This window comes from Heterocephalus glaber, unplaced genomic scaffold (genome assembly GCF_053883595.1).
Source record: "Heterocephalus glaber isolate CG9 unplaced genomic scaffold, H.glaber_assembly_v1.0 deba00001509, whole genome shotgun sequence".
NCBI lineage: Eukaryota > Metazoa > Chordata > Mammalia > Rodentia > Bathyergidae > Heterocephalus > Heterocephalus glaber.
This window is the reverse complement of record NW_028258325.1, coordinates 6,075,877-6,101,595: the sequence shown is the minus strand read 5'-3', so window position 1 is coordinate 6,101,595 and position 25,719 is coordinate 6,075,877. Positions and strand designations below refer to the sequence as shown.

General features: G+C 41.2%; 1 protein-coding gene across 1 annotated transcript in view; it reads left to right on the top strand.

Moving 5' to 3' along the window:
• Positions 1 to 18,518: 18,518 nt before the first annotated feature.
• The window catches only part of Clnk (cytokine dependent hematopoietic cell linker), a 206,855-nt gene continuing 199,654 nt past the window's right edge, over positions 18,519 to 25,719 (top strand). The window contains exon 1 of the mRNA XM_087187366.1: positions 18,519 to 18,791. Coding sequence (XP_087043492.1) covers positions 18,789 to 18,791 — 3 coding nt within the window. The 5' untranslated portion in view covers positions 18,519 to 18,788. The remainder of the gene's footprint in view (positions 18,792 to 25,719) is intronic.

Here is a 25,719-nt window from a genome sequence, read left to right as displayed (position 1 = left end):
ATTGTCATCCAGCAATGGAAAGCTGACACTCCTACCACACATGGCCCGTGCCAATTCTAAGCAGAATCCTGAGGCTCTGAGAGAGAGAAAGCCCAAGCCCTTTCTGCAGGAGTCCCTAGTCATCTCAGGGAAGGCCACGAGATAAGAGGAGATGAATAAGGTACCCATCTACCTGAGAATTTGGGGTGGTCCTCAGTGTTGGAAGATTTGTTTTGTTTTGTTTTTTAATGTTGTTTTCTTAGAAGAGTAAGTAGCAGCAGAATAAAATATAGGCCAGGGAGTGAGAGTGTCCAAAGGCACAGAGCAGGGCCACAGCTTGGCATGACCTTCAGGCAGGAAGTAGTGCAACTAGAAGCATAAGCTGGAAGAGATGGTGGGACCCATCAGGGATACAGGGCTGAAGCATCTAATAGGGAGCTGATGAAAGATTTTGACCACGGGTAGGCTGTTCGAAGATATTTATTTACATTAATAGTCACATTAATAGTGGGAAAGGGACCCCAAAAAAGCTATTTTGGAGCATAGATGAGTTAAGAAGTGAAGGTGAGAGTTCAAAGGAAAATCAGTGGGAGCTCCCTACTGGGCGACGGTCACGAACTCAAGTAGGATGGAGCCCTTCACACAACACTCGTCCACAGACACTTTTCAGGCATCATTCATGACAATTCTGTTCCCACTTCACAGGAGGGAAGAGAAGGTTCACTAAAGCTAAGCTCCGGACTTCTTGAGTACAATTCCATTGTTTGTTTAGAGTAATCGAGGTGGACTCTGGGTTTGCAAATGTGGTGTTCTCTCATAGCAGGAATCACAAGCTGTCCATGTCAGATTCATGAATATCTTAAACACTTTTTTTTTTTTTTTGGTGCCAGTGATTCAACTCTGGACCTTGTGCTTGCGAGGCAGGTGGTAGAAGCACCAAACTAAATACCCAGCACGAGCTATCTTTTCTTTTCTTTTTCTTTTTTTGGTACCGAGGATCAAACTCAGGACCTTATGCTTTCGAGGCAGGCACCGGAATCACTGAGCTAAATTAAACACTTTTTAAAAGAGATCTTTTGCAGAGGAATTTCAAGAATACACTTGGAGCCATCCATGTACTTAGTGTATCTTTATTTTTGAGAACCTCAAAGACAGATTTCAAAACAAAGTCATTGGAATTTAAATGTTTTTACTCCGTCCCTTTCTAAGTCACTACAGGAGTGACTTCTTGCTTCTCTACTCCAGTCTCAAGCAGATGTGTTTGGAAAGTATTAGTGATATTTGCTGGGAAATATCACCATTTCCTAACATTTGTATGCCTTTCTCTGAGCTGCTGGCTTATTTCTGGATATTAAGTTAAATCTCCCACTAATTTTAATTAGAAGTAGGATTTAATAATGTTGAGTGTTTGCTTTTTTCCCCTATCTTTCAAGAAAGAATGTTAACTTCAGCAATCCAGGATTTAAAGTATCTGTATTTATTCCAGGACTTAATAACAATGAATGGGGATTAATATTGGGATAGGGAATATGGGAGTGTATTCATTGTGTCTTTGGAAATTAATTAAAAATGTTTTAAGATTCTTTAATGGGTTATTTAGCTAAATCACTCTGAAATAATGGACTGGTGTAAACAGAGCTTCAGGTATTTGGATGTTTTACACTGCCTGGTTTGAGTGCACCTCAGAGTCAGCTAACTCATTTTTCCCTGATTGTCTTATTCCACAGCCAGCCACCAAACTTGTCTTCCCACTGACTTTAAACTACAGCCCTGTTTACTTTCTCTTACTTTTCTTCAGATATCACAGTAGCTCATGCCCACTTTTTAAAATTATTTTTCATTGACAAATAAGCCCCATATATTATGATGATAGGGTATTTCAATATATGTATACAGTGTTTCAGTAATCACATACAGCTGGTTAACAAACCCATAACTACTTGTTTTTGTTTCTCCTATTGCTTCTGTTTGAATCCACCTCTTTCACCACATTCTATACCTGATAAATACCTACACATTACTCAAAACTTTGCTACAGCTTCCTCTTTTTACCAAACCCTCAATACACCTTCCATTCAGTACTTACATATCCTTCCTTTTAACATTTCTATCCCTCAAAAACTACATTTGCACTTGTAATATTGTACTGTACTTGTGTTTAAATGTCTCTCTCTTTCTACACTATCAGGCCCTTAAGGTATTATTTGTATCTGTATTCCACCCACCAGGCTTAGAGTAGGGTTTCAAAAATAGTACTGATTTGAAAACCTGAACTCACAGCCGCTCCTACCTCTTTCAGGTTGAAGGAATAGAACTAAGCAATGAAAATTGGCTTTTGTAAACCTGCCAAGCAGGTTATACTTTCAATTTGTCAGCAGTATGGGTTGAGTGCAATAATATGTTGGAAAAATACTTAGAGAATTTATTAAATGCCACCTAAAAGAAATGGCAGAAAACTCCATCTATTTGATAGCTTAGAATTCACAATTTTCCTTTTTAAGCAAGGCCATTGGTTTCAAGAATTGAAGTAACAGCGATATGGTCTGATTAAACTGTATGAGTGACATAGTAGAATTTTTTTCCTGCTCTAGAAATTTTCCTTATTTCAGCCATAAACAAATCAGAGGAGAATTTTGATGGAGGAAAGCTCTTACTGTCTGCTTTCTATTTCAGGTTCTGACTGTACCTGGGACCAACCTGCGATAGGTAACAAAGATGAAGTACATCTGAAAGATGGTGAAGTGAACTAAACTCAGAAATTGAAGTCGAAGTGGACTTTTCCTTTAAGCATGGGAATTTAACAAACAAATCCGAAGGTTTCCTCTAGCAGCAAAGTTCCCCAAGAGAACCCACAAAAGTTTTTGAAAACCCAGAATTTTACCAAACAAGTTGTCAAAAACAATTCTCTATACTCCAAGACCACTTCCTCTCCCTATTTTCCACATTATGTGGAGCATGACGGGTGAGTCCACACAGTTTTGAGCCCTACACATTGGGTCCGCAGAGCTGGTCACTGGCCACCTGCTGGCCACTTTGAGCCTTGATTTCCTCCTGCGCAAAGTCTCATCTTGCAGTAGCGAATCAACAGCTGTGTGCTGTCTGCCATATAGTGTGAGATGTAGAGCAATGAGGTCCCTCTTTCTTGCCACCTACCTGCTTTCCTTGAAAAGAACAAAAAATAAACTCTCATGTTTAAGCTTCTCATTTTAAAGAATCCCAAGTTCTGAGTTATCTTTTAGTTCTCTGTGACTTGGGAAACAAGATAACCTAGTTTATTTTGAATCACATAGGAGATAAGAATAAATGGAGTTAATGAAAATGAATTCCAAAAATGTATTTAATAACCTATACTCAGATAAAGGCCGGAGCCCCGTACAGTAGTAACAAAGTCACACTGCACAGTTATCATCCTGTGCAAATCAAGCATCCATTCAGCAAACTGCTTTGCCTGCTGGGTCCTGATGATCAATGGACTGGATTCTGCAGATCTGAAAGTATATTAACATGGTGGTGCCCCCTCTCCAAGGGCTACCAATTTAGCATGTGGTTGGGGTTGGGGGAAACACAGCACCTGGTTTTGTAATCATCTATATTCTTAAAGCATGGCCAGATGTGGTGGGAAGAAGACAAGGAGTCAGAGGCCCTGTGCCTGGTCTTGGGGGAAAGGAGGCTATAGATTTTCACGGCTTTGGGCTCTGAGGTGGAAGAGACCATGATTTGGAAGGTACAGGGTATTATCAACAGGTTCTAGGCAAGGAAGGACCCCGGCCACACAAGCAGATTCGCGTCTTGAATGAGACACTGAGAAATCTGACTTTCTCACTTTTCTAAGATCCTCAATGTCTAGAGAGTTAAATTGCAGTTTACCATAATTTTATTATACAGTGTGTTCAGACTGCCAAAAATACCATGAGGGAGACCGTGAACGCAGTGGTGATGTTTCACTTCATTCTCTGAAATCAGCACAACCCAGCTTCAACAGGCAAGAGTGTGGAGGGCCTTGCCTGCAAAGGACCTTGGCAATCAGGAGTTCATGGGCAGCTGAAATTCCTAAAATGATTTCTTTTGGTTCTGTGGTACAGAATGTTTCAAATCCACTTTTTCCATTTTTCTATGGTTCAAATAAAATTTTCTGATGGTGATTTATTACTTGCCTACCTCCATTCATCTATTCAGAGAAGGAAAATATCAGTTATTGGGAACTTACTAGATACCAGGCACAGTGCAAGGCAATGTCTCATTCTTCACTTAGTTTTCACGAAACTTTTAGGAGGTAGATATTTCTTCTTCTTTTTTTTGGTACTGGGGATCAAACTCGGGTCCTTGCGCTTGTGAGGCAGGCAGTGGAACCACTGAGCTAAATCCCCAGCCCAGGAGGTAGATATTTCTATCATCACATTATAGGCAATGACATTGTGACTCGGTGCTTCTTACCAAAGGTCTGACTTGCTTTCCACTCACCATCCCTTCTTCTAAGGCTGCCATGTTTGGTCAAATGGTTTGTGAATGACACCCGTCAAGCCTGTACAGCATGACAGCCTGATTTTGTACACACATGAGCCCGAAGGCCCAATGAAGTTTTTGCTATTCTGAGGGTCATCTTCAGACCATAAATTCTCAAGAGCATTGATTTGTTGCAGTGAAATTGCTGATAGTTCTTTCACTGGCCAGTGGATACAATCATAATAGTAACCCCCTTGTAGACATATGTATTGTTGTTGTTCTCATAAAAATTAATCTAGAGTGGGCTGGAGATTTAGCTCAGTGGTTCGGTGCCTGCCTCACAAGCACAAGGTCCTGAGTTTGATCCCTGGTACCGCAAAAAAAAAAAAAAAAAATTAATAATAATAGTCTAGGGAGCAAAGCACAACAGTCATTTCAAGGCATCAGTTAGTAGAGTGCAAATAATTGGATTTTAATTCTGTGGGTCCATCTCATTTTTCTTACCTAGAATCCTGAGCTCTCCAGATCTCAACTAACATCACAGGAGCAGCAAAACAAAGGCCTCAGGGCCTTTGGAATAGTAGTCTGGAAGTTCATATTCTGAAGCATGACCAATCTATCCTTAGAGCTGGCCTATACCTTGCTTTTGGTCCTTTGCTCATTTTCCCCAGCTCAGAAACCATGTTTACTCTCAGTTTATAAAAATGCTCCATTATGGGTTGACCAGCCCAGAGCACAGGTGATGCAACAAATCAGGACACAGAAAGTAGTGATAGCAGAGTAAAAGGAGAAGAAGCCAGAAAGAATCCTAAATGAGCACAAACTAGCCCTTCTTTTACACCAGGACACACAACCATCCAGGCTTCATATAATCCTTAAAGGATTCACAACTACAAACCAGGCCTAGGAGTCTGCAGCCTGCAGCCTGGTTTTGTAAATAAAGTTTTATTGGATGATAACCAAGCTTATTTGTTTTACCATTGGCACAGATGTTTTTGTGCCTTGGTGGCAAAGTGGAGTCTGTGAATGAAATCCTGAGGCCCATAAATTAAAAATATTTATACTGTAGGTCTCAATAGAAAAGTAAACCCATCTCCAGAATAACCCATACTGCAAAGAGTTTTCCATGATCAGAAGAAACTCAGCTCTGTCACAGCAGGGAGGGACCTTGGGACAGCTGCAGGGGCTTCTTGTAACCACAGCACTGGTTCGGCATCCAGAGCTCAATCTTCTCTTGAGCCAAATGCCCCCAAATGCAGTTCGCTCCTCCAACTCATATTGATGAATCAAATGCAGTCTTCCTTTACAAAAAAATGTGGCTAATCGCTACTAATGGGCCCTCTGCCTGACATATTCTCTTGGATATCTGTATGCCATGCACTTTTACTTCACTCAGAACTTTGCTGAAATGCAACTGTCTCAAAGAACCCTCCCGGGCCACCTGACCTAAGTAGCACTGTCTCCTTATACTCTGATTTACGTTTCTTCAAAGCACCTAGCACTGAGTCCCCTTGTATTTCAAAAGCACTTGTTTATTACCACTTCCTTCTGGGGATATAGGATCTGTCTGTTGGGTCAGCCACCTTGTCTGCATTTTCACTGCTGTAGCCACAGCCCTATGAACACACCCAGGAAAAGCCTGGGTAAATACCAAGTGGACTCAAGCAATCCTGACAACAGATGAGACCTTATCTACCATTAATGGAATGGGTCAGGAGAATTAGGAAACAAGAAGAAAAGGAAAGAAAGAAATCCATCACAAAACATGAACTTTCTCCTTAACTCTGTGGTTTGCCAAGAAGTCTAATTGAATAATGGAAGGAAATGTTTGGTTTTTATGGTAAGAATATGAGATGTACACATTGGCAAAAACATGGTGTGACCTAGATCTGAGTTCAAATTCAAGTCTATTTCCTAATAATGGCTGTTGCATGTAGAAAATATTTAATGTATATATACATGTATACACACACATGCACATGTGCGCGCGCACACACACACACACACACACACACACACACACACGGTTAAGATTAGTTACCACCAAAAGTAAGTGAGAGTTTGGGTTGAGTATCCTTTATCCAAAATTCATGAGTCAAGAAGGGTTTCAGATTTCAGATTTGTGTGTGTATGTGTGTTTGAGACAGTGTCATACTGTGTCGTTCAGGCTGGCTTTGAACTCACTATGTAGCCCTGGCTGGCCTTGAACTCACAGTGATCCTCCTGCCTCAGCCTCCCGAGTGCAAGGATTACAGCTGTGCTCCACCACACCAACATTTCAGAGTTTAAAAAATTTTCAAACATTTGCATAAACTTTACCAGTTGAGAATCCCTATTCTGAAAATCTGAACAATGTGAATGGCTCAGAAATCCAAAATTGATCATCACTTGATACTCGTCCATCCGGGTGCTCAGCCTGTGCTGACGAAGGGGCTATGGGGAGAATCACTGGACAGTGCCTCCAGTGCCTGGCTCCAGGGTGGGTGCTTCCTCTTCCTGAAGGAAACCTGCATGTTGGAGAAGTGAGAGGGCGCTGCCCAGATGCCACTCCTAGGTGCCCTCCGGTCCTCACCTCTCATCCTGAAAGTAACAATGAGAACCAAAAGCCCTGGGCTAGGAAAGGCCCTAGAGCCCCTCTCCTGTGTTGACATAGGGAGGTGACTCATCTCCCAGGGAATTCCCGGAAGTCTTTGGCAAGGGCTGAGATTTGTTTATGCTTCTGCCAGTCTTGTTTGTTGTGATAGTTTGACCTTGGGCAGCCCTAGCACCAACTGGCTCCTTATAACAAAGCTTGCTTTCTGCCTTCACTGGCCAGAGGCCTTGCAGACAGACAGAGGGGCTGCAAGCCACCCCCGGGGATGACCGCAGCTTACAGCCCAAGGCTGGGTCTCCACATCCTGAATGGGACAGACTCCCCCTTCCCATCCTACTGCCCAGTAACTGTATTGACTCTAGAAGTTTAGAGAAAAAAAATATCTTTTAGCATAAAAGAAGAATGCTGTGGTCTAGTCAAAGTACAAGAAGTCAAGTACTGCCAAGAGCAAAGAGCACTATGGGAGGAGTGAAGAGGGGTGAGGTGTCCTCACTCAGACACTGCCTCACTGTTTAGGAAAAGCAGAATGGAACAAAAGGAAACTAAATACAAGATTTGCTTTTCTCTTTCAAGAGAAAGTGGCCAGCTCAGGCGACAAAGAGCCCTTCTGAAATTTCAAGGACTTCCAATTCCAACAAATAAGCTCAGCCTCACACTAACTTCCATCCCCAACCTCCAGCTGCTTGGAGAATTTGAATTTTTCAGTAGAATCTTTCCCGGCTGATGTAATCAGTTCTTGCTGGTCAAGGATGTTGATGAAGCAAGGATGTCTAGGCCAATTCATTCAGATTAGTTGTAATAAATAAAACCAGAGCTAGTTTTAAGTCCTGGGCCCATTGCTTTTTGGCTGTGTGATCTTAGATAAGACCCTCACCTCTCTGAGCTCAATTTTCTCATTTTAAAAATGTGCAAAATATTGTCTAACTTGAAAGTCTGTTTGGGAGAAGCAAGCTTTTATTTTTAAGGTGTGTAGCACAGTATGTCTGGAGTAATTTCATGTTGCTTTTTAAACTCTGAATACCAAACTTTAAGACAGACATAGGCAAGAGCTCAGGACTGTAATTTAAAAGCCCAAGGTGGAAGGGATGGATTTGAAAAGCTAAATATGAAGAAGAAAAGGCTAAAGATTCCATAAAAATATCTTCAAAAAAGTGAAAGGCTGCTGGGTACCAGAGGATTTAGACTTCTATACTGACAGGGACTTAGGAAAGACAGCAAGGATTAGCAATTACAGAGAGACGGATTTTAGTTCAGATTTGAGCCTCTACGAAATACAAATTAAAAGTAGGCTGTGAAGTCAGCCAGACCTCAGTTCTTTTATGAGGATATTTTTATGACTCTGGGAAATTTTCTTTACTTCTTAGGTCTCAGTTTCATTTCTGAAAAATGGAACCAATTATAACCTATAGAGGCAATTTATGATCTAGGTATTAAATGCTTAGTGGCATAAAAGCCCCTTGTGTCAGGCTCATAACAAACACAATAGAATGAACATAAAGCTACTTAATGTAACCATATAATAGTAGTAGCAGCTATTATAGCTTCCTAACATGCCAAGTGTCCGGGAGAGAAGGTATAGCGATCATTTCCGGTCTTTGGAGTAAAGCTAACACAGACAGGAATTCCAAATTCCCATTATCTAAAACATATTTTCTCTTGTCACTTTCAATCTCGTTTATTAAAAAAAAGAAAAAAACAGCTTTATAGCGATATAATTTGCACATAAAATTCACCCGATCAAAGTGTTTATCTAGTGGACTTTACTATGATCAGAATCTTGCACTGATCGACACCCCTTTATTTGGGAACCTTTTCATGGCCTTGAAAAACCTCATAGCAATTATCAGTCACTCACTGCTCCTCCAAACCCTTCTTCCTAACAACCCCAATCAATTTCCTGGCTTTTCCCACTCAGGACTTGTCATATAAATGAGATACTATAATATGTGGGTGTTTGTGATCGGTTTCTTCCACTTAGCATAACGGTATCAAGATTCATTCATGTTATAGCATGTCAGTACTCTAGTCCTTTATAGGACTGAATAATATTCCACAATATTTCATTGTATGGATAGGTCAGTTGATGGGCATTTGAGTTGTTTCATTTTTGGTTATTATGAATAATGCTGCTATAAACATTTATGCATTTGATACATTCTAGATTTGCTAGCATATTCTCTCATTTTGTGGCTTATTCACTTTACTGCTGGTGCATGCTGGAGAAAGAGCATTTTAAATTTTGGCAGTGAGTATGAAGGTCTGGGTTTGTACCCTTAGTACCATGTCATTGTTCTGTGTTTCCATTTACACACCAGGGCCAAACTACTGGATCATTGTAGTAGGTTTTGAAATGAAAACATGTGAAGTCCCCATCTCTTTGTTTTTCCTCAGGATTGTCTTATCGAATTGAAGTTCCTGCTTTTCCATGTAGATTTCCTGACCACTTTGTTTTCTCCAGTGAAATCTTCTGCAGTGTTGGTAAGTCCTGCATTGAAGCTGCTGATTGATTCTAGGGTTAGTGTTGCCATCAGAGCACTATCCAGCCTTTGGGCATAAAAATATAGGCTTTCTCTCTTTATTTAGGTCCTTCTTCAACTTCTTTCAATGATGTCTTTGTTTCAGCATACAAGTATCGCACTTTTATAAAGTTTATTCCTACGTACTTTATTATCTTTAATTCATTAGAAAAGAAAATTGTCTTAATTTTGCTTTTACCTTTGAAAGACATTGCCAAAGGAAGCAGGAATCTGAATGGCAGGTAGGAGCAGAGAGCTGAGAGAACCCACACCTAGACTGAGCACTGGGAGGAGAATGCGTTTTGCTCTGAGTGGCCTCCCTACCACCCTACCATTTCATGTCATCTGTACATCTTTAATAGGACAGCACTGAAGAAAGAAACATCATTAATTAACAACCTGATGGAACAATAAGAAAATAAATAGTAAGTCTTATTCAAATCTTATGTTTTGTTCTCAGAGAATATTTTTTTTCTAATTACAGGGAGACCTGAAGAAATCCACAATTTTTGTTCAATCTATGCTTCTTGTTTTACACAGTTTTGGTATATTGTCCCCAAACCACTTCTGCTCTTGTTCCTCAGGGACCTTATTCCATTTTCAATTTTAACACCATTCTCCTTTCAGAATCACTGGCACAGCACACAGAAATAGGAATGTAGGCTCTCTGAGTCATGCTGAAAAACTAACTATCCAGCACATTCGCATCCTTAAGCGATGGCTGTGACTCGGTCAACCCTTTGCACACACCTGCCTGTGGTCTTTCTCACACCACACTATAGCCATCACTCTGCATATCTGTACCCAAAGGCCTCAATGAAAGAGAGCCACCCCCTTTCCACTGCCTCCCTGTGGTGCTGACTACATGGCTGCCCATACTCCATGCTTCTAAAATGTTTTCATTGAGCATGCAAGGGACTTCCTTTTGAGACTCTCCTTTATCCTCCCTTAGTTCCCAAACAGCTTAAAGAACATAAGTGCTTTGGCGTAACTTTTCTAACCATTTCTTCTGACATTTCTTTTAAGAAATGCTTTCATCAAAAGTCAACAGAGTTAGTGATCTCCTGCTGTGTGGAAGGCCCTGCCAGATGTCACGGGGCATGCAAAAAACAAAGTTGTTGATCTAGCTGGGGACACAATTTCTTTAGGTGATAAAAATAAGTGCAAGAGTCAACCGAGCACTTACCTGTGCCAGGCATGATACTTTGATGAATGTAACTCATTTAATCCATGGAGCGAACTCACAGCACTGGTATTGCCCTCCTGGACAGGTGAGGAAAGGGCATATAAATAGGCTAAGCAATTTGCACAAAGTCACCCAACTCCTGAATGGGTGAGCCAGGAGTTGAGCCAGGCAGTTGGATTTCAGGATACAGTGTATCCACATAGTCTCATACAGCAGCTCTCTGTTTCCAAGAACACATTGGTAAATTCAGCCAATCGTGGATCAAAAGCATCTGAGAAAAAATTGTCTGTACTGAATATGTTTGGACTTTAATGTGTACAGGTTTTTCTTGTCATTATTCCCTAAATCATACAGTACAACATCTTTTAGCGCAAGATTTACATTGCCTTAGTATATATCTACAGATTTTAGTATCCACCAGAAATCTTTTTACTTTTTTTTTTTTTTTGGTACTGAGGATCGAACTTGGGACCTTACTCTTGCAAGGCAAGCACCGGAACTACTGAGCTAAATCCCCAGCCCTCCACCGGAAATCTTAGAACCAAGGTTGGATGCTGAGGAACAGTTGTGCATTTCTCTGCACATGCAGATGGTAGTTGAGGTGTAAGTCTCATTATTTATCCAGCAATGTAGGACAGCACGTGACCAGTAGAGGCTGAAATGTCCACTGGTGTGCTCAAAGAGTTGGTGGGCTCGACTTACCTGCAGCAAGCTGAGGCAAAGGAAGACCTCTGGGCAAAGGAGAAGAGTGGATGATACTTTAGAGGCAGGTGGTGCACCAGCCATTCTGAGTAAGGCATTGGTTAATAGTTCCCAAGGTATTTTTCTGAGCAACAAAGAGAATAAGACAAACCACATGCTCTCATGTATCTTGTACAATAAACAAATTTTAAAATACGCATAAATGTGTCAAGTGGTGATAATAACAAAATAATATAAGGGAATAAAGAAGCACAAAGGGGCAGGGGTAATGCTATCTAATGTAAGGCCTTCAGGAAATGGCCTAAGAAGGTGATGTTTCAGCAGGTACCTGAAGGAAGAAGAGCAGGGACCCCCAGAGAAACGTGGGGATGAGGCATTTCCAGGAAAAGGAAACAGAAATCCCAAAAGCCTTGAGAGAAACGTCTTCACCAAACATGAGGCCAGGCTGGCTGGGGTGGAGCAAGCAGAGAGAAGAGTGGAGGGTGGGGAGATCCCACCTGCTCGGTGAGGCCAGGTTCCGGGAAGTACGTGGACCACTGCAGACCTTCTGGCAGCTCCCCATCGGAGGCACAATAAAGCTCAGTCTGCTAAATGCCCCTTGAACTAGGTGTACATAAGCAGGCCACCCGGGATGTAGAGAGGCAGTCTTCCTCCTATGAATGCTTGTGTCGAGAATCAGTGGGAATTAAAACTGAAGAAAATTGATCGGGAGAGATCGTGGCTGCCATACTGACATAGTTGGACTTTGATCTTGTGACAATCAAAAAGTTGGAGAACACAACATCAAACACACTCTGCAATGCTCACATTCCCTGTGTCTAACATCTTCCTGTTCTATAAATAACACAGCGCTGGTGATTTTTAAAATTTTTAAGATATATTTAACTAGTTCAGATACATGAAATGAATAAAAGAACAAACTATCAAGACACTGCCCTTGCCACCCTGGACCGGCAAAATACATTGCAGATGATTTTTTTAATGGTAGCAGACATCTGAGTGTTTCCTATATGGTAGTGACTCTGACTCATGTTTTCTTTGGATTAGCATATTGAATCTCAAACGAAAAATCGAATGATCAGTTAGATCTTGATTTCACAATTATGGAACCTGAGAGACAAGAAGTGGCTGGATAACTTAGGCATGGTTATGGTTAAGGAGGGTCTTGGTGGTACATGCCCGTAATCCCAGCACTCAGGGAAGCTGAGGCAGGATGCTTACAAATTTGAACCCCACATGGGCAACTTGGTGAATCAGCAAGACCCTGTTTCAGAATCAAAGGGCTCAGGATGCAACTCCATGCAAAGGCTCTGGGTTCAATCCCAAGTGCTAGAAAAAGAAGAAAGAAGGGTCAGTGAAGCCTGTGAATATTTTCATTATAGTCATTCTTAATGTCACCGTATGCGTCTATAAATATTTATCACCAAGTAGCTTAACTGGTGTATGAATAATTCCTAGGAATTCCTAAGTAATTGTATGCAATAGATCCACTAATGTCTCTATAATGCCTAGACTGGATACCTCTACTTAGGGATGGGAAAGAAAGAGGAGAAATACCAGGTCAATTAGGAGACAGGAGGAGAAGATCTAGAACAAAATGGGGACTCCATTCTCCAGTCCAGTTTCAATGATACTGAACCAAGAATCATGATAATTAATCATAAAGCCAAATTCAGAGTTCTTAAAACAAGACTTAAAAATCTGCAGTTTCCTTTACAGGATCCTCAAAACATCCAAATAATTTAGTTTTTATTCTACATTTCCAAGCCCTGAGAATAACCTGTGAAGGCCCAATACCTGCTGTACTTAAGCCACATAAACCCCCTGTCCCACCCTGGAAAACATTGCATAGACCAACTTTAAACCCCATGTCTGATTACCAGTGCAACAGCCAAGATAGGAAGAGTCCAATTTTCCAGTTTAGCCCTCTATCAAAAATTCCCATTTCATCCCTAAATGTAATAAGACATCCTTCTGGCTTCTGTAGATCAAGCTTGTGCTTTAGAGATGTTTGCCATCCAATGAGGCAACCTCACATTTCTCCACAGACAGAAGAGTAATGTAGCATTCACATTAATCATGTACCACATGAGCCACACACAGAAAGATAGCTTTCTCTTGGTGACTAATGGCTCATCAGTTTGTGATCACTCGTCAGTGTGATTTCATTTAGCAGGAAAGACATCAGGCCAAGGGAGCAGCCTCCCCTTCCAGCCCTGTGACAACTGGCAGTCATCCCATCTCCTTGTTTCTGTAGTGGATGGACTCCTCCCACCTACCCACTTCAGACAGGTCCTGTCTGGATAACAAACGTTTCGGTTTTGTTTTGTTTTGTTTTTGGTACCGGGGATAGAACTTGGGTCCTTGCACTTATGCAGCAGGCGGCAAAACCACCAAGCTAAATCCCCGGCCCCTGTTTCATTTTTTTATGCTAGTTCAAAATGAAACTAGATCAGCTGCAGGCCATTGTGCAAAATTGAGCTCTTATTAAATTCAACAATAGCAAAAAGGTAGTTTCCCATTTTTTTCAGACAGAGAATGGGAAGACAACTAATTTGGTGTAACACGGACATACCTGGAACCTTCCAAAGAACTGAATGAGCAGGTCATAAAGAGTGAAAAACCAGCAAGATAAGAAGGTAACACTGGCCTTGTATGGCCCTTCCTGTTAACTCCATTTCTAGTACCTACTTCTATATCTGTGGGCTTGTCTATCCCTTGATTCATCTTCCTATTCATAGCTTCTCATCATTTAGCATCTTTATTTATCTATAAACTAACTATATATCTATCTCTATTGGTAGTTTGAATTTTCTTTTACAATTACAGGTTGGGCACCCACTCCATCAGCCTGTGTCTGTGTCAATAATGGCATCGTGGCCTATAATATAATAGCCTCACGGGCTACACGGGGAGAGACTGATGAATGCCTATGATGGCAATTCAGAGAGATAAACTGTGTGAGTGAGGCCAGCACACTGAGCTCGAGGGGCAGGGAGGGTGAAGCCTACAGGAGGGTGGACAGCTGCACCATCAGAAGAGGGGAGGAGGAGGAGAAATCAGACAATAGAGCACCTGGAGACGTGGCGACGGGAAAGAGAGGAGAGGAGCTGGTTCATCTGGAAAAGTGTGTGCAGGACAAAGTTGAACCATTGTTTCATCTCACCTGGAGGTCTTTTTGCAACAAGTCATGAATGCAAACTGGAACTCTGCCCAGAGCACCTGCAGTTCAACCTTAAACACTGCAGGGCAGCTTAATCCTCTTCCCAGAAAGAGGTGATGCCAATGTTGTGTGTACACTCAGGACCCCAGCACAGACGGGTGTGTATGTGTGTTACCAGTTTACATTAGAGGCAGGGATGGTGGGACATGGATTGACAATGTCATTTGGACAGACAGCAAGTTATTGTTAAGAGAGGAACTGGTGGTAAAAAGAAAGAAAAAGAGAGAGGAAGAAACCCACACAGACCCCAAAGAAGTCAGCTCAGCACAAGATGCCTCTATATTTCTTCATCACCCCTTGGAGAGTTTGCTTTTCCATTTATACACTGCTATCCCAGGTGGAAAGAACTGAGAATTTTAGCTATTATCCAACCAGGATTAAGACTCTGGCTTCTACACTGAAGTGCCAACCTAACACTTTCCTCTTTGGCTTCAGTTTTCTAAACACAGCCCATTAAAAGTTGCTTTAATTGGCATTTTGTTAGAAGGCTAATGCAGACTCACCAAAAATAACTTGTGAGAGAAGCAGATAAGAACATAAATGGAAAATACATTCTAATTGCACAAAATTCTTTCCTTTCATTCAGGTCTCTTTTCAAAAGCAGTTTTAAAAATAGTGGCTCGATAACTTAGCCTTCGGCAGTCTTTGTCTCTCTTGTAGTCTCTATATTCCTTGAGGAATCCCTTTCGCTCCTGCTTCTATTCTTCTGCTTGTGTTTTGTGCTTAGGCCTTCTTATTTACTCAGCCAATACTATTGATGATGCATCGCATATTTCTCCTTGTTATGCACCATCTCACATTGTTTGATTCTTTTCTGTTTACCCTTTTCTAAGAATCTACATTTTCATGTTTGTCCTTTGAGAACTGTTTATAAATCCTATGTCTGAGGGGTTTCACCACAGCCAACTTTTATTCTTTCCACAAACAGAAAGATCCTCATTGCCTATCTAGGGCAGGAAACAAAGGGAAAACATAAATATAATCCTTATCCCCAAAGAGTTTACTGACTGTCTGGTGGGTGAGACAGATAAACAGAAAATTACAATAAAACTTGGTATGTGAAATGTTAAGGATCTATATGGAAACAAAGAGGAAAGCAAGGAAACACAGCCCAGGAGAAAGGAAGGTTTTATAACAAGGGCAGAAGTTAATCCTCTCGGGTAGCTCAACTTGCCCAAAGTTGCTCTCCTGTTTCCTATAACTCTTCCTTTGCATATGCCTTTGCATGACAGTCATGTAATTACCTTTCTCCAGATGCTACAGAGAAGTCATTAAAACTTTAAAATTAGAATCCACTGAATTTGGCTTCTGTCTCTTTCTCTAGCTTTGTTCTTCTTCCTGCTCCATCTTGTGCTCTTCCAGCGTCATGGGTCTGGCTCCTCGGTCACCAGCACACCGGCACTCTGCGTGTGGAGCGAGTGGGGATGGTAAAGAGGCTACCAGCGTGTGACCCTCAGGAAACAAGGAGCCAACACACACCCCAATCACCACCACTGTCACCATAGCAGCCATCGCATTTGTTGAACACCTAGCAAAGACGCGTAGTGCATAGTATGTGTGTCTCCCCAATACCCTTCTGAAAGTCTATGAAGTTGACTTTGCAGATGAAGGATTGGGTCCTTGGCAAGTACTGATAGTTAACCAAGCTACTCAGTGGAGCAATGACTGAACTATTTCTAGTGAGAAATGAGGTACTGGCTGAGAACTTGAGGCAAATGCCAGGTTAACCAAACCTGGAGACCCCAGAGTCTGGCTCAGACATGGGCTCAATAGCGAGTCTTGGAGGATGGCTCAGGACTGCTCCTTCCTGGCTCAATTCTAGGCCTTGGCTGTGAGGAGGAGGGAGGGTAGAGAGTGGGCAGAGCTGGGCAGTCACCCTCCATTCCCAGTCTGCAGCCAAGAGGACTGCTCAGCCCTCTCTGCTCACCATCTACACTAATCCTGTTTGACGTTGGAGCCACTTAACTACTCACGGAGAGCCAGCTTTGCTCAAGATCTCCTAGACACAGAGGGCCTGGCGGTCACATACACCCAGGCCTGTGAGGTGCTCCAGCCTGTGCCCTTCCCTCTGCTAAGTCTGTAGGCAGTGCATTGGCTGAAACTCTGCATGTCTGAGTCCACCTTGTTCGGGTCACACACAACCTTCTGGCTGGGTTCTGAAAGCAGTTTCCTCACAAAACACATGCCCAGCTTGATGGCCCATACTGGTCCCAAGCCCCAGTCTCTTTCCCACTTTGAGTACTTACAGACTGACAAGTGGACTGCTGCCCCAAATCTGGGATCCAAGGACTTTTAAATACTCATTGTTGCCATCAACCTCAATACTTCAAAGACCAACTCACAAACTCTCTTTCCTGGCTAGCCTCCTATCTTCAAACAGAATCATTTCTCAAAGTAGAACGTGAAGCTTGAGGCCAGCTGATTGGGGAAAGCTGACCCTTACTTACCTTGCCACTTGCTTATTTCTTAGCCTCTCCAGGCCTCAAGCTCTTGTTCCTCTCTTTTATGCATATCTCTTGCCTCATTTTATTACTTACACATTTTGAACCTGACCTTGACTAGCTGGCAGAACCAGGACCTGACACCCCATAACCTAGAGCCAAGTCCCAACTCTAACACACAGAGCATGTTCCTGTGATGACATGGACCCAAGCGAGTTCTCCGACCCTTACTTCTACCACCGCCTGCTACAGATGGGCCCACCAAACAGCTTGGACTTCCATGAGCACATCGTGATTTTCAGACACTGCCAAGTTTTTTCTTGAGAGGCTTGTGGTTTTAAATAGCTCTGTTGATTCCAATTGATGTACAATAATCTGCATGTATTTAATGTATATGACTTGAAGATTTGGTATATAGGCACACAATCATGAAACCATCACCAATATATTAGGAGAGTAAACACGCTCATCACCTGCAAAAATGACTTCATGTCCTTTATTTCTCGTTGTTGCCATTTGATAACCATACATTATGAAAGCTACTCTCAACAAATATTTTAAGTTCATAACACAAGACTTGACTATGGGCAATACGGCTGACAACATATCTCTGGAATTTATTTGTTTGTGTAACTGAAATTTTACATACTTTTCTTTTCTGCTTGAAAAAATCTTATTCATTCATCAAGTCCAGAGTTCACTTTCCCCAACAAGGCAATATTTGCCCATGTCTTTGAGGGTAATGTGTGTCTTTGCTATCTACCAGTGATCTTTATTATCCCTACTCTTTCAGGATTTTCTATCATTTCACTCCCTTGTCCTCCGAGTTCCATCAAATGGATCCATCAGTAGGAATATGAACTGAAATCATAAGCTAGTTAGCCAGTTTATTATATCCAGAGCTATAAATAGATGGGCCTGGGGGCCTTCATGGTTTCAGACATCTCTAATAGATCATTGTGCTTTTTCCCACTGGGCCAGCTCACACTCTTAGAACCCTTTGCAAAGTGATGCTCCAGGCAACCTCCTCCAATCAATATGAAATAGGATACGAACTTCTGCTCATCAAAACATTCCATAAGAAAGGCAAGAAGGCACATTCTATCATGGGAGAAGATATTTGCAGTGGGCATAACAAAAGATCGGCATTGAGATTTTACACAGAATGCCTACAAATGAAGAAAAGAAATGACACCTTTGTACTTTGCTCTAGGAAGATTCTGAAGGGGAAAAAAAAGACTTGAGTCTCTTGTGCTCAGAATGCCCTTCTTGGACAGACAGAATTGTTCCATGGGAACAGGCAAGTGTTTGGTGTCAACAGCACCTGAGAGTTGGGTTTGTGGCCCCACCTGGGCTCTGCCAACCTGCTTTGTCCTTGAGCCAGCTGAGTCCAGGAGGCTCCTGCAGGCAACTTCCTGCTGGTGTGAGTGGAGGCAGAGCTTCTGCCTGATCAGGCTTCTCCTTGGCCACTGTGCTTATCAAAAATAGACAAGTTCCTTAGAGTCCCAGGTCCTTACAAGGGAGCCACAGAGGAAACAAGCTTCTAGATCAAGCACTGGTGTAAAGCATCAGGCATTTTAACCATGAGGAAAATCTTCTGGTTGTGCTCATTACAGCAGCAGTGATTTGGGTCAACACAGAAGGTGCTTGGTGAATCCAGTCGCAAGTCATTTAGCCACATTCCTTCTGAATTACTGCTCCTTCCATGGTGAGTCTTTTAAACTCTCCTTTTGTTATGCTTCCAAAAACTATGAAAATGACAATATTGTCAACAGACTGGCCCCCATTACAAGGGAGCAGAATTCTCTAATAAAGAGGAAAAGAAAGAAAGATTGAGCTGAGTAATGCCAAGCTGCCTTCACTTGACAGTACAATGCTTCTGGCTTTTCTGTCATGTTCCAAAAGGTGATAAGTGTTGTGCCAGAAGCAGAATGCTGGAACTCTAAGGTTATTGTACATTGGGAGCATTGCATGCAAGTAGGTACTCAGGCTTTGGTGTCAGGCATCCTGGCTTCAGGCTTGGCAGATCCTGGAATTGGCAGCCAGTTCCTGAAGCTCTCTGACATTTAGCTGACTTAATTACAGATCCACCAGAAGAATATCTCTTCATGTGGTTGTTTTAGGGTTGAAATGAAATATTGACTACAAAACCTCATCAAAGTGTAGGCACCTAGGATATGCTTTTTGAGGATTAGTTTGTCCTCTTTCCATACTACTACTGCTAAAGAAATACGTGAAAAAGGAAGGAAGGAACATAGGTTATCTAATGGAGTGGTAAATCATAGAATAATCTTTCAGTGGACTTTAAGGAATAATCCTTGTCAGTAAGCATCCAGATCTAACTCTTCAGGAGACAGGCACTTAGGAATGGTGGGCTCAGCATATCAGCTTGCATATGTCACTGCTCTGGGGCAAGGACAGCTCTATAGTCTCTGTAGGTCTCTACTGTTCAGCTTGTCAGCTGAGAAGTGATGCAAAATACAACAGGTGCTGGGTGAATGGCTCCTGTTCACCACAACAGCCAGCAAGAAAGCAGGTAGCATGGTGCCAGCCACATGGCAAATGCTCAGAATGAATCAGCAAATGACTGGGGCTTTGAAAACTGTAGATTTACAGCGGACCAGAAGCAGCTAGAAATACTAATCCTAGAAAGCACTGTTACCTTGCATTGGTAGTACCAGGTATTTGGGACATTTATTTCCTAAAAACTGAGGCCCAGAGAGATTCCCCAGTCTACTGAGTATAACAAAGTTAATGAGCAAGGAAACAGGAATTTCCTTGTCTCCAAAGACATTTCCAAGGCCATCCAAGCCAGACAGATAGGACAGAGCCCAGGTGGGCAGTGAAAGTGAGTGGCTGAGCTGTGGTCGGGAAGGTCCGTGGTGGTAGCACCTCAGGGTTTGAGGACCAGGGGAGGGGCTGTGAGACAGCATCAAGGACTGACACAGGGACTGGAATCAGGGCCCCTGCCTGGGGGGGTCAGGGCTAATGCCGGCAGATGTCTCCCTGGGGACAGACAGTGCTGGGGTCAGGGAGCTGTGGGAAAGCCCGAGGGGACAGGGGAGACAGGCAGGTCAATGCAACTATCACAGCCATATGTAAAAGGAGGTGGTGGGTGGATTATTTGCCCTTTTATGTGAAAGTATGAATTAATCTTCTTAATCTAGGGTCAGGATCTCTGAAATCTCTTGCTCAAGGAGTTTCCTATAATGAAATATTGCAGCGTGTACTGACCTATCCTCACCTGCCAGAAAGGAGTATCATAAATCCCATCCTTCTTAAGATCAGGTTGGCAAAGTTATATCAACAGAGGTAATTGTCTGACACCTCAAGGAAGTGATGTTTCAAAAATAGAAACTCATAAGGAGGGAGGGAGAGAAAAAACACCTGACTTTGTTTCCTGTGGCTATTTATTCTAAAGATAAGGCTGCTTTAGTCCTCAAATGCCTGGCATATTTATACACATTCATTTATAACATGTATGACACCATTTGTACCTTTTTAATTCATCAGTTCTCACCTCTTCTGTTTGTCCTCTAAAATTGTAGTCTCCCTTATGTTATCGTTATCTTGGAACTTCAGAGTGGCAAGGAACATAAAGAGCATCTGGCCCCACTGTCTGGCTGGTCCTTCGCCCTGTGTTTACCCACATTGGAACAAAATCAGTGACCCTGGGAAACCCCTTCCCCCACAGCACGGCATCTCCAAGTACAGTCTGATCCTTTCTTCTCCACTTACAAATCTTGCCACGCTCCTCTCCCCATGCTGCTGCCTCTGTGTGCTCCCCAAATTTTGAGATCCACTCAGCCTTCAGTGCAGTGCTGAGTACAGCTTCAGTGGACTCACATGGACATACTATTACATTTAAACAAATGAGTTTTTAAACAAAGCTATTATTAAAAAATAAATTACATAAACTCATGAGAACTGTATTAAAACAAAGGTAATAAATACTCAAAATTCATTTCTGTCTGATTGTTTTTACCATGTTTTAACATATCTATGTTCTTTGGGTCATTTCTGTATGACAGAATTGCAGTATTGTGGTGGCTAAATTGATCTTGTCTTCCAACTTCACGAGCAGATGCCCAAAATCGATACCTTGAAATCAGCCAATGTGGGGAGATTTATACCATGGAAGCTGGCAAACGCTATGCATGAAGGTTAATGCTTTGGCTTTGTTTTTTACACCCTCCAGAAAGAGTTCATAAACATTTAGGAGCACACTACTGAATCAAACTCACTTCTACCTTTACTTTCTTGTGGATGTCTTCCAAGATTTCTTATTTAGGTTAGATTCACATGTGGTGTGATTTCACAATATTGAATTCCTGTCGTGAGAGGCTTCTCTTTTTTTTGTCATTATACATTAATTGTAAATGACACAATTGAGTATGTAGATTCTGCCTTATATGAAAGCAGAATTCTTGTTGGTTTTGTACTTCATTATGATGTCCCAGCAACAGAAAAATGCTAACCTTATGAGACATTCTCAATAGGCAACTATAAAGTGAATATCAAATTATCAGAAATATTTAACTTGTATTAGAATTTTTGACCCCTTTAAGAGAGAATAGTAATATGTTATCTTAACATACGAAGGAGAGTTCCTGAAAAGAAGTAACTGTTTTGGTGGGGGAGGCAGAGTAAAACACCCATAAGCTATTTGAGGTTGAAGGGAGTCCTGAGGACTTTGTGTAGCAGGAACTAAGACACAAAAACTATGATGAAAGAACCGAGGAATGGATTGCCCAGCGGCATGGGGCTAGAAGGACCAGAATCGGTGAGAACCCCAGTGGGTACCTGGCCAGAGGGTATAACAGAAGTTGTCTGGTGTTTCATTTGAAGTTTTTATTGACATGCACTAATGGCTCTTGACTCCAGTCTTCTTTCTGAAGTAGCCCTTAGTAAACCCATTCATAACAGATGCTATATGTATGTGTACTCATGACTATAAACTGAAGGAAGGGCCATATTTTGCACTAGATTGACACCACGTGGAATAGAGACAGAATGCATGTTATGGCAAAATATCATTAACTGAAATGGTTAAATATATACAGGAATTGCGAAGGAGAGATGATCATACTAGGCATGCGTGGAAATATTGGTTTCTGGATTTGCAGTTCATGAGGTATATAAGATTTTGCTTGGCAAGTTCTTTTCTTTCCTTCCTTTTTCCCTCATTATCTTAAGATACCAAGAGAATACCAAATATCCATTTCAGTGGTGGTCTTATTTCTAAACCACGTATGTCACTTGTGTCTGAATGTTCCCTTTGAGGTAGGGGAAAAGGAAAATCTGGACCCAGTCATATTTATATTCAAGTGCATGGTTAAAAATGCATTCCATTACAGGTGCATATATATATATATATATGTACGTTTTAGGTATACAATACATTTACATTTATCATTGGGTGTTTGTACCAGAACATGATGTATCTTGGTTCTTATTTTTTCCCCCATTATCTGTGCGCCCTTCACCCCCTCCACCCTTCCCAATTTACACAGAATTTGTTTCCATTTTTTTTTCTCATAATTTTTCCTTTCCCTTCTTCCCTTTCCCCTTCCCCTCCCACCAGCCCTACATCTTTGGACCTTTTCCTATTTCAACTTATCAATTATTCATTTTAATCATATTCATCCTTATTTCCACTTTCAGTTTCTCACACTAGAGAAACTATTTAGTATTTACACATGTGTGTCCTATTTATTTCACTTAAGAGTATGGCCTCAATATGCATCCATTTGGCTATATATGTCTCTGGTTTCTCATTCTTTATGGCTGAGTAGTACTCCATTTTATTTTAAAAAACCACATCTTCTTTATCCGGTTTCCAGCCAATGGGCACTTGGGCTGTTTCCAAGCTTTAGCTATTACAAACTGTGCTGCTATAAACATAGGTGCACATACATTGCTGTGGTATGATTCTTTTAATTCTTTGGGGAAGATTCCCAGTAGGGGAATAGCTGGGTCAAATGGGACCAGTAGGCCTAGTTCTTTGAGGTATCTCCAAAATGATTTCCACAGTGGTCGCACCAGTCTGCACTCCCACCAACAATGGAGAAGGGTTCCTTTCTCTCTACACCCCTGCCAGCATTTGTTATTGGTTGATTTCTTGATAGCAGCCATTCTTTGTGGGGTGAGGTGGAATCTCAGTGTTGTTTTCATTTGCATCTCTCGAATGACCAGTGATGTTGAACATTTTTTCATATGTTTATTGGCTGCATTTACTTCTTTGCCTGAGAAATGTCTGTTCATTTCAGGCCATTTTTGAATTGGGTCTTTGAATTTGGGGGGGGGTCTGATTTTTTTCAGTTCTTTATGTATTCTCGATACTAGACCTTTGTCTGAGGTACAGCTGATAAAAATTTTTTCCCACATTGTAGATTGTCTGTTAGCTCTGTTGGTGGTTTCTCTTTCAGTGCAGAAGCTTTTCAATAAGATGAAATCCCAGTTGTTGATTCTTTCTGCTAGTTCCTGTGCTACTGAGGTTTTGTTCATAAAGTCTTTTCCTTTGCCAATATCTTCAAGAGTTCTACCTAACTTATCTTCCAGCAAGTTTAGTGTTTCTGTCTTAATATTTAGAACTTTAATACACTTATATCTCAGTTTAGTGCATGTTGATAGATATGGGTCTAGTTTTAATCTCTGACAGGTTGAAATCCAGTTTTTCCAACACCATTTATTAAATAGGCTATCTTTCCTCCAATGAGGGTGGTTGGCTCCTTTGTCAAAGATGAGGTGGCTGAGTATGTCTGGAGTTGTTTCTGCATCTTCTAATCTATTCCACTGATCCTTGGGTCTGTTTCTTTGCCAGTACCATGCTGTTTTTATCACAGTAGCTTTGTAGTGTAGTTTCAACTTGGGGATTGTGATACCCCCTGCCATGTCTCTGTTGCCTAGAATTGCTTTTGCTATTCTAGGTTTCTTCTGCTTCCAAATGAATTTTTGGATTGTTTTCTCTAGTTCTGTGAAGTATATTGTTGGTATTTCAATTGGCATTGCATTAAATCTATATAGTAGTTTTGGAAGTATGGCCATTTTCAGTATATTGGTTCTTCCTACCCAGGAACAAGGGATATCTTTCCAATTTTCTTATATCCTCTTCAATCTCCTTCTTCAGAATGCTGTAGTTTTCAGTGTAGAGGTCTTTTGTTTCCTTTGTTAGGTTGATTCCTAGATATTTCATTTTTTTAGATGCTATTGTAAAAGGAATTATTTCCTGAATTTCTCTCTCAATGGGTCTGCTATTTGCGTATAAGAAGGCTATTGCTTTTTCAGTGTTGACCTTGTATCCAGCTACTCTACTGAATCTGTCAATTAGGTCTAGAAGACTTTTGACTGAGTTTTTTGGATCTTCTATATAAAGTATCATATCATCAGCAAATAATGAGAGTTTTACTTCTTCCTTTCCTATCTTTATTCCTTTTATTTCTTTCTCTTTTCTAATTGCTATGGCTAATGTTTCCAGAACAATATTGAACAGGAGTGCTGATAGTGGACATCATTGTCTTGTTCCTGATTTTAACATGAAAATTTTCAGTTTTTGACCACTTAGTATGATGTTGGCTGGTGGTTTTTCATAAATAGCCTTAATCAGGTTGAGATAAAGACCTTCTATTCCAATTTTCTGTAGAGTTTTTATCATGAATGGGTGTTGGGTTTTGTCAAATGCTTTTTCTGCATCTATTGAGATGATCATGTGGTTTTTGTCCTTGAGTCTGTTAATATAGTGTATTACATTTATTGATTTACAGATGTTGAACCATCCTTGCATCCTGGGATAAATATGACTTGGTCAGGGTGTATGATCTTCTTGATGACCCTCTGTATTCTGTTTGCCAGTATCTTGTTGAGGATTTTTGCATCTATGTTCATTAGGGAGATTGGTCTGTAGTTCTGTTTTTGGGTTGGGTCTTTCCCTGGTTTTGTGATCAAAGTAACACTTGCTTCCAGCAATGAATTTGGAAGCCTTGCATCCTTTCAATTTCCTTGATGAGTTTAAATAGTAATGGCGATAGCTCTTCTTTAAATGTCTTGTAGAATTCAGCAGTGAAGCCATCAGGACCTGGGCTTTTCTTTGTTGGTAATTTTTTTATCACATTTTCACTTTCACTCATTGTAATTGGGGTGTTTAGAATTTCTATATCTTCTTCATTTAACTTTGGCAATTTATATGTATCTAGGAATCTGCCCATTTCTTCTGTTTTCCATTTTATTACAGTACAGGTTCTCAAAGTAGGTATTGATGATCCTCTGGATTCCTGCTGGATCTTTTGTGGCTTCACCTTTTTCATTCTTAATTGCATGGATTTGAGACTTTTCTTTCCTTTTTTTGATAAGGTTGGCTAAAGGTTTATTGATTTTATTTATTCTTTCAAAAAACCAACTCTTTGATTCATTAATTTTTTGTATTGTTCCCTTAGTCTCCATTGCATTGATTTCTGCTCTGATCTTTATAATTTTCTTTTTTGTATGAGCGTTGGGTTTGTTATGCTCTTCTTTTCCTAGCAGCTTGACATTCTTCATTACGTTATTTAACTGAGTTCTCTCTGTTCTCCTAATATGGACATTCACTGCTATGAATTTCCCACGTAGAGCTGCTTTCATTGTGTTCCACAGATTCCTCT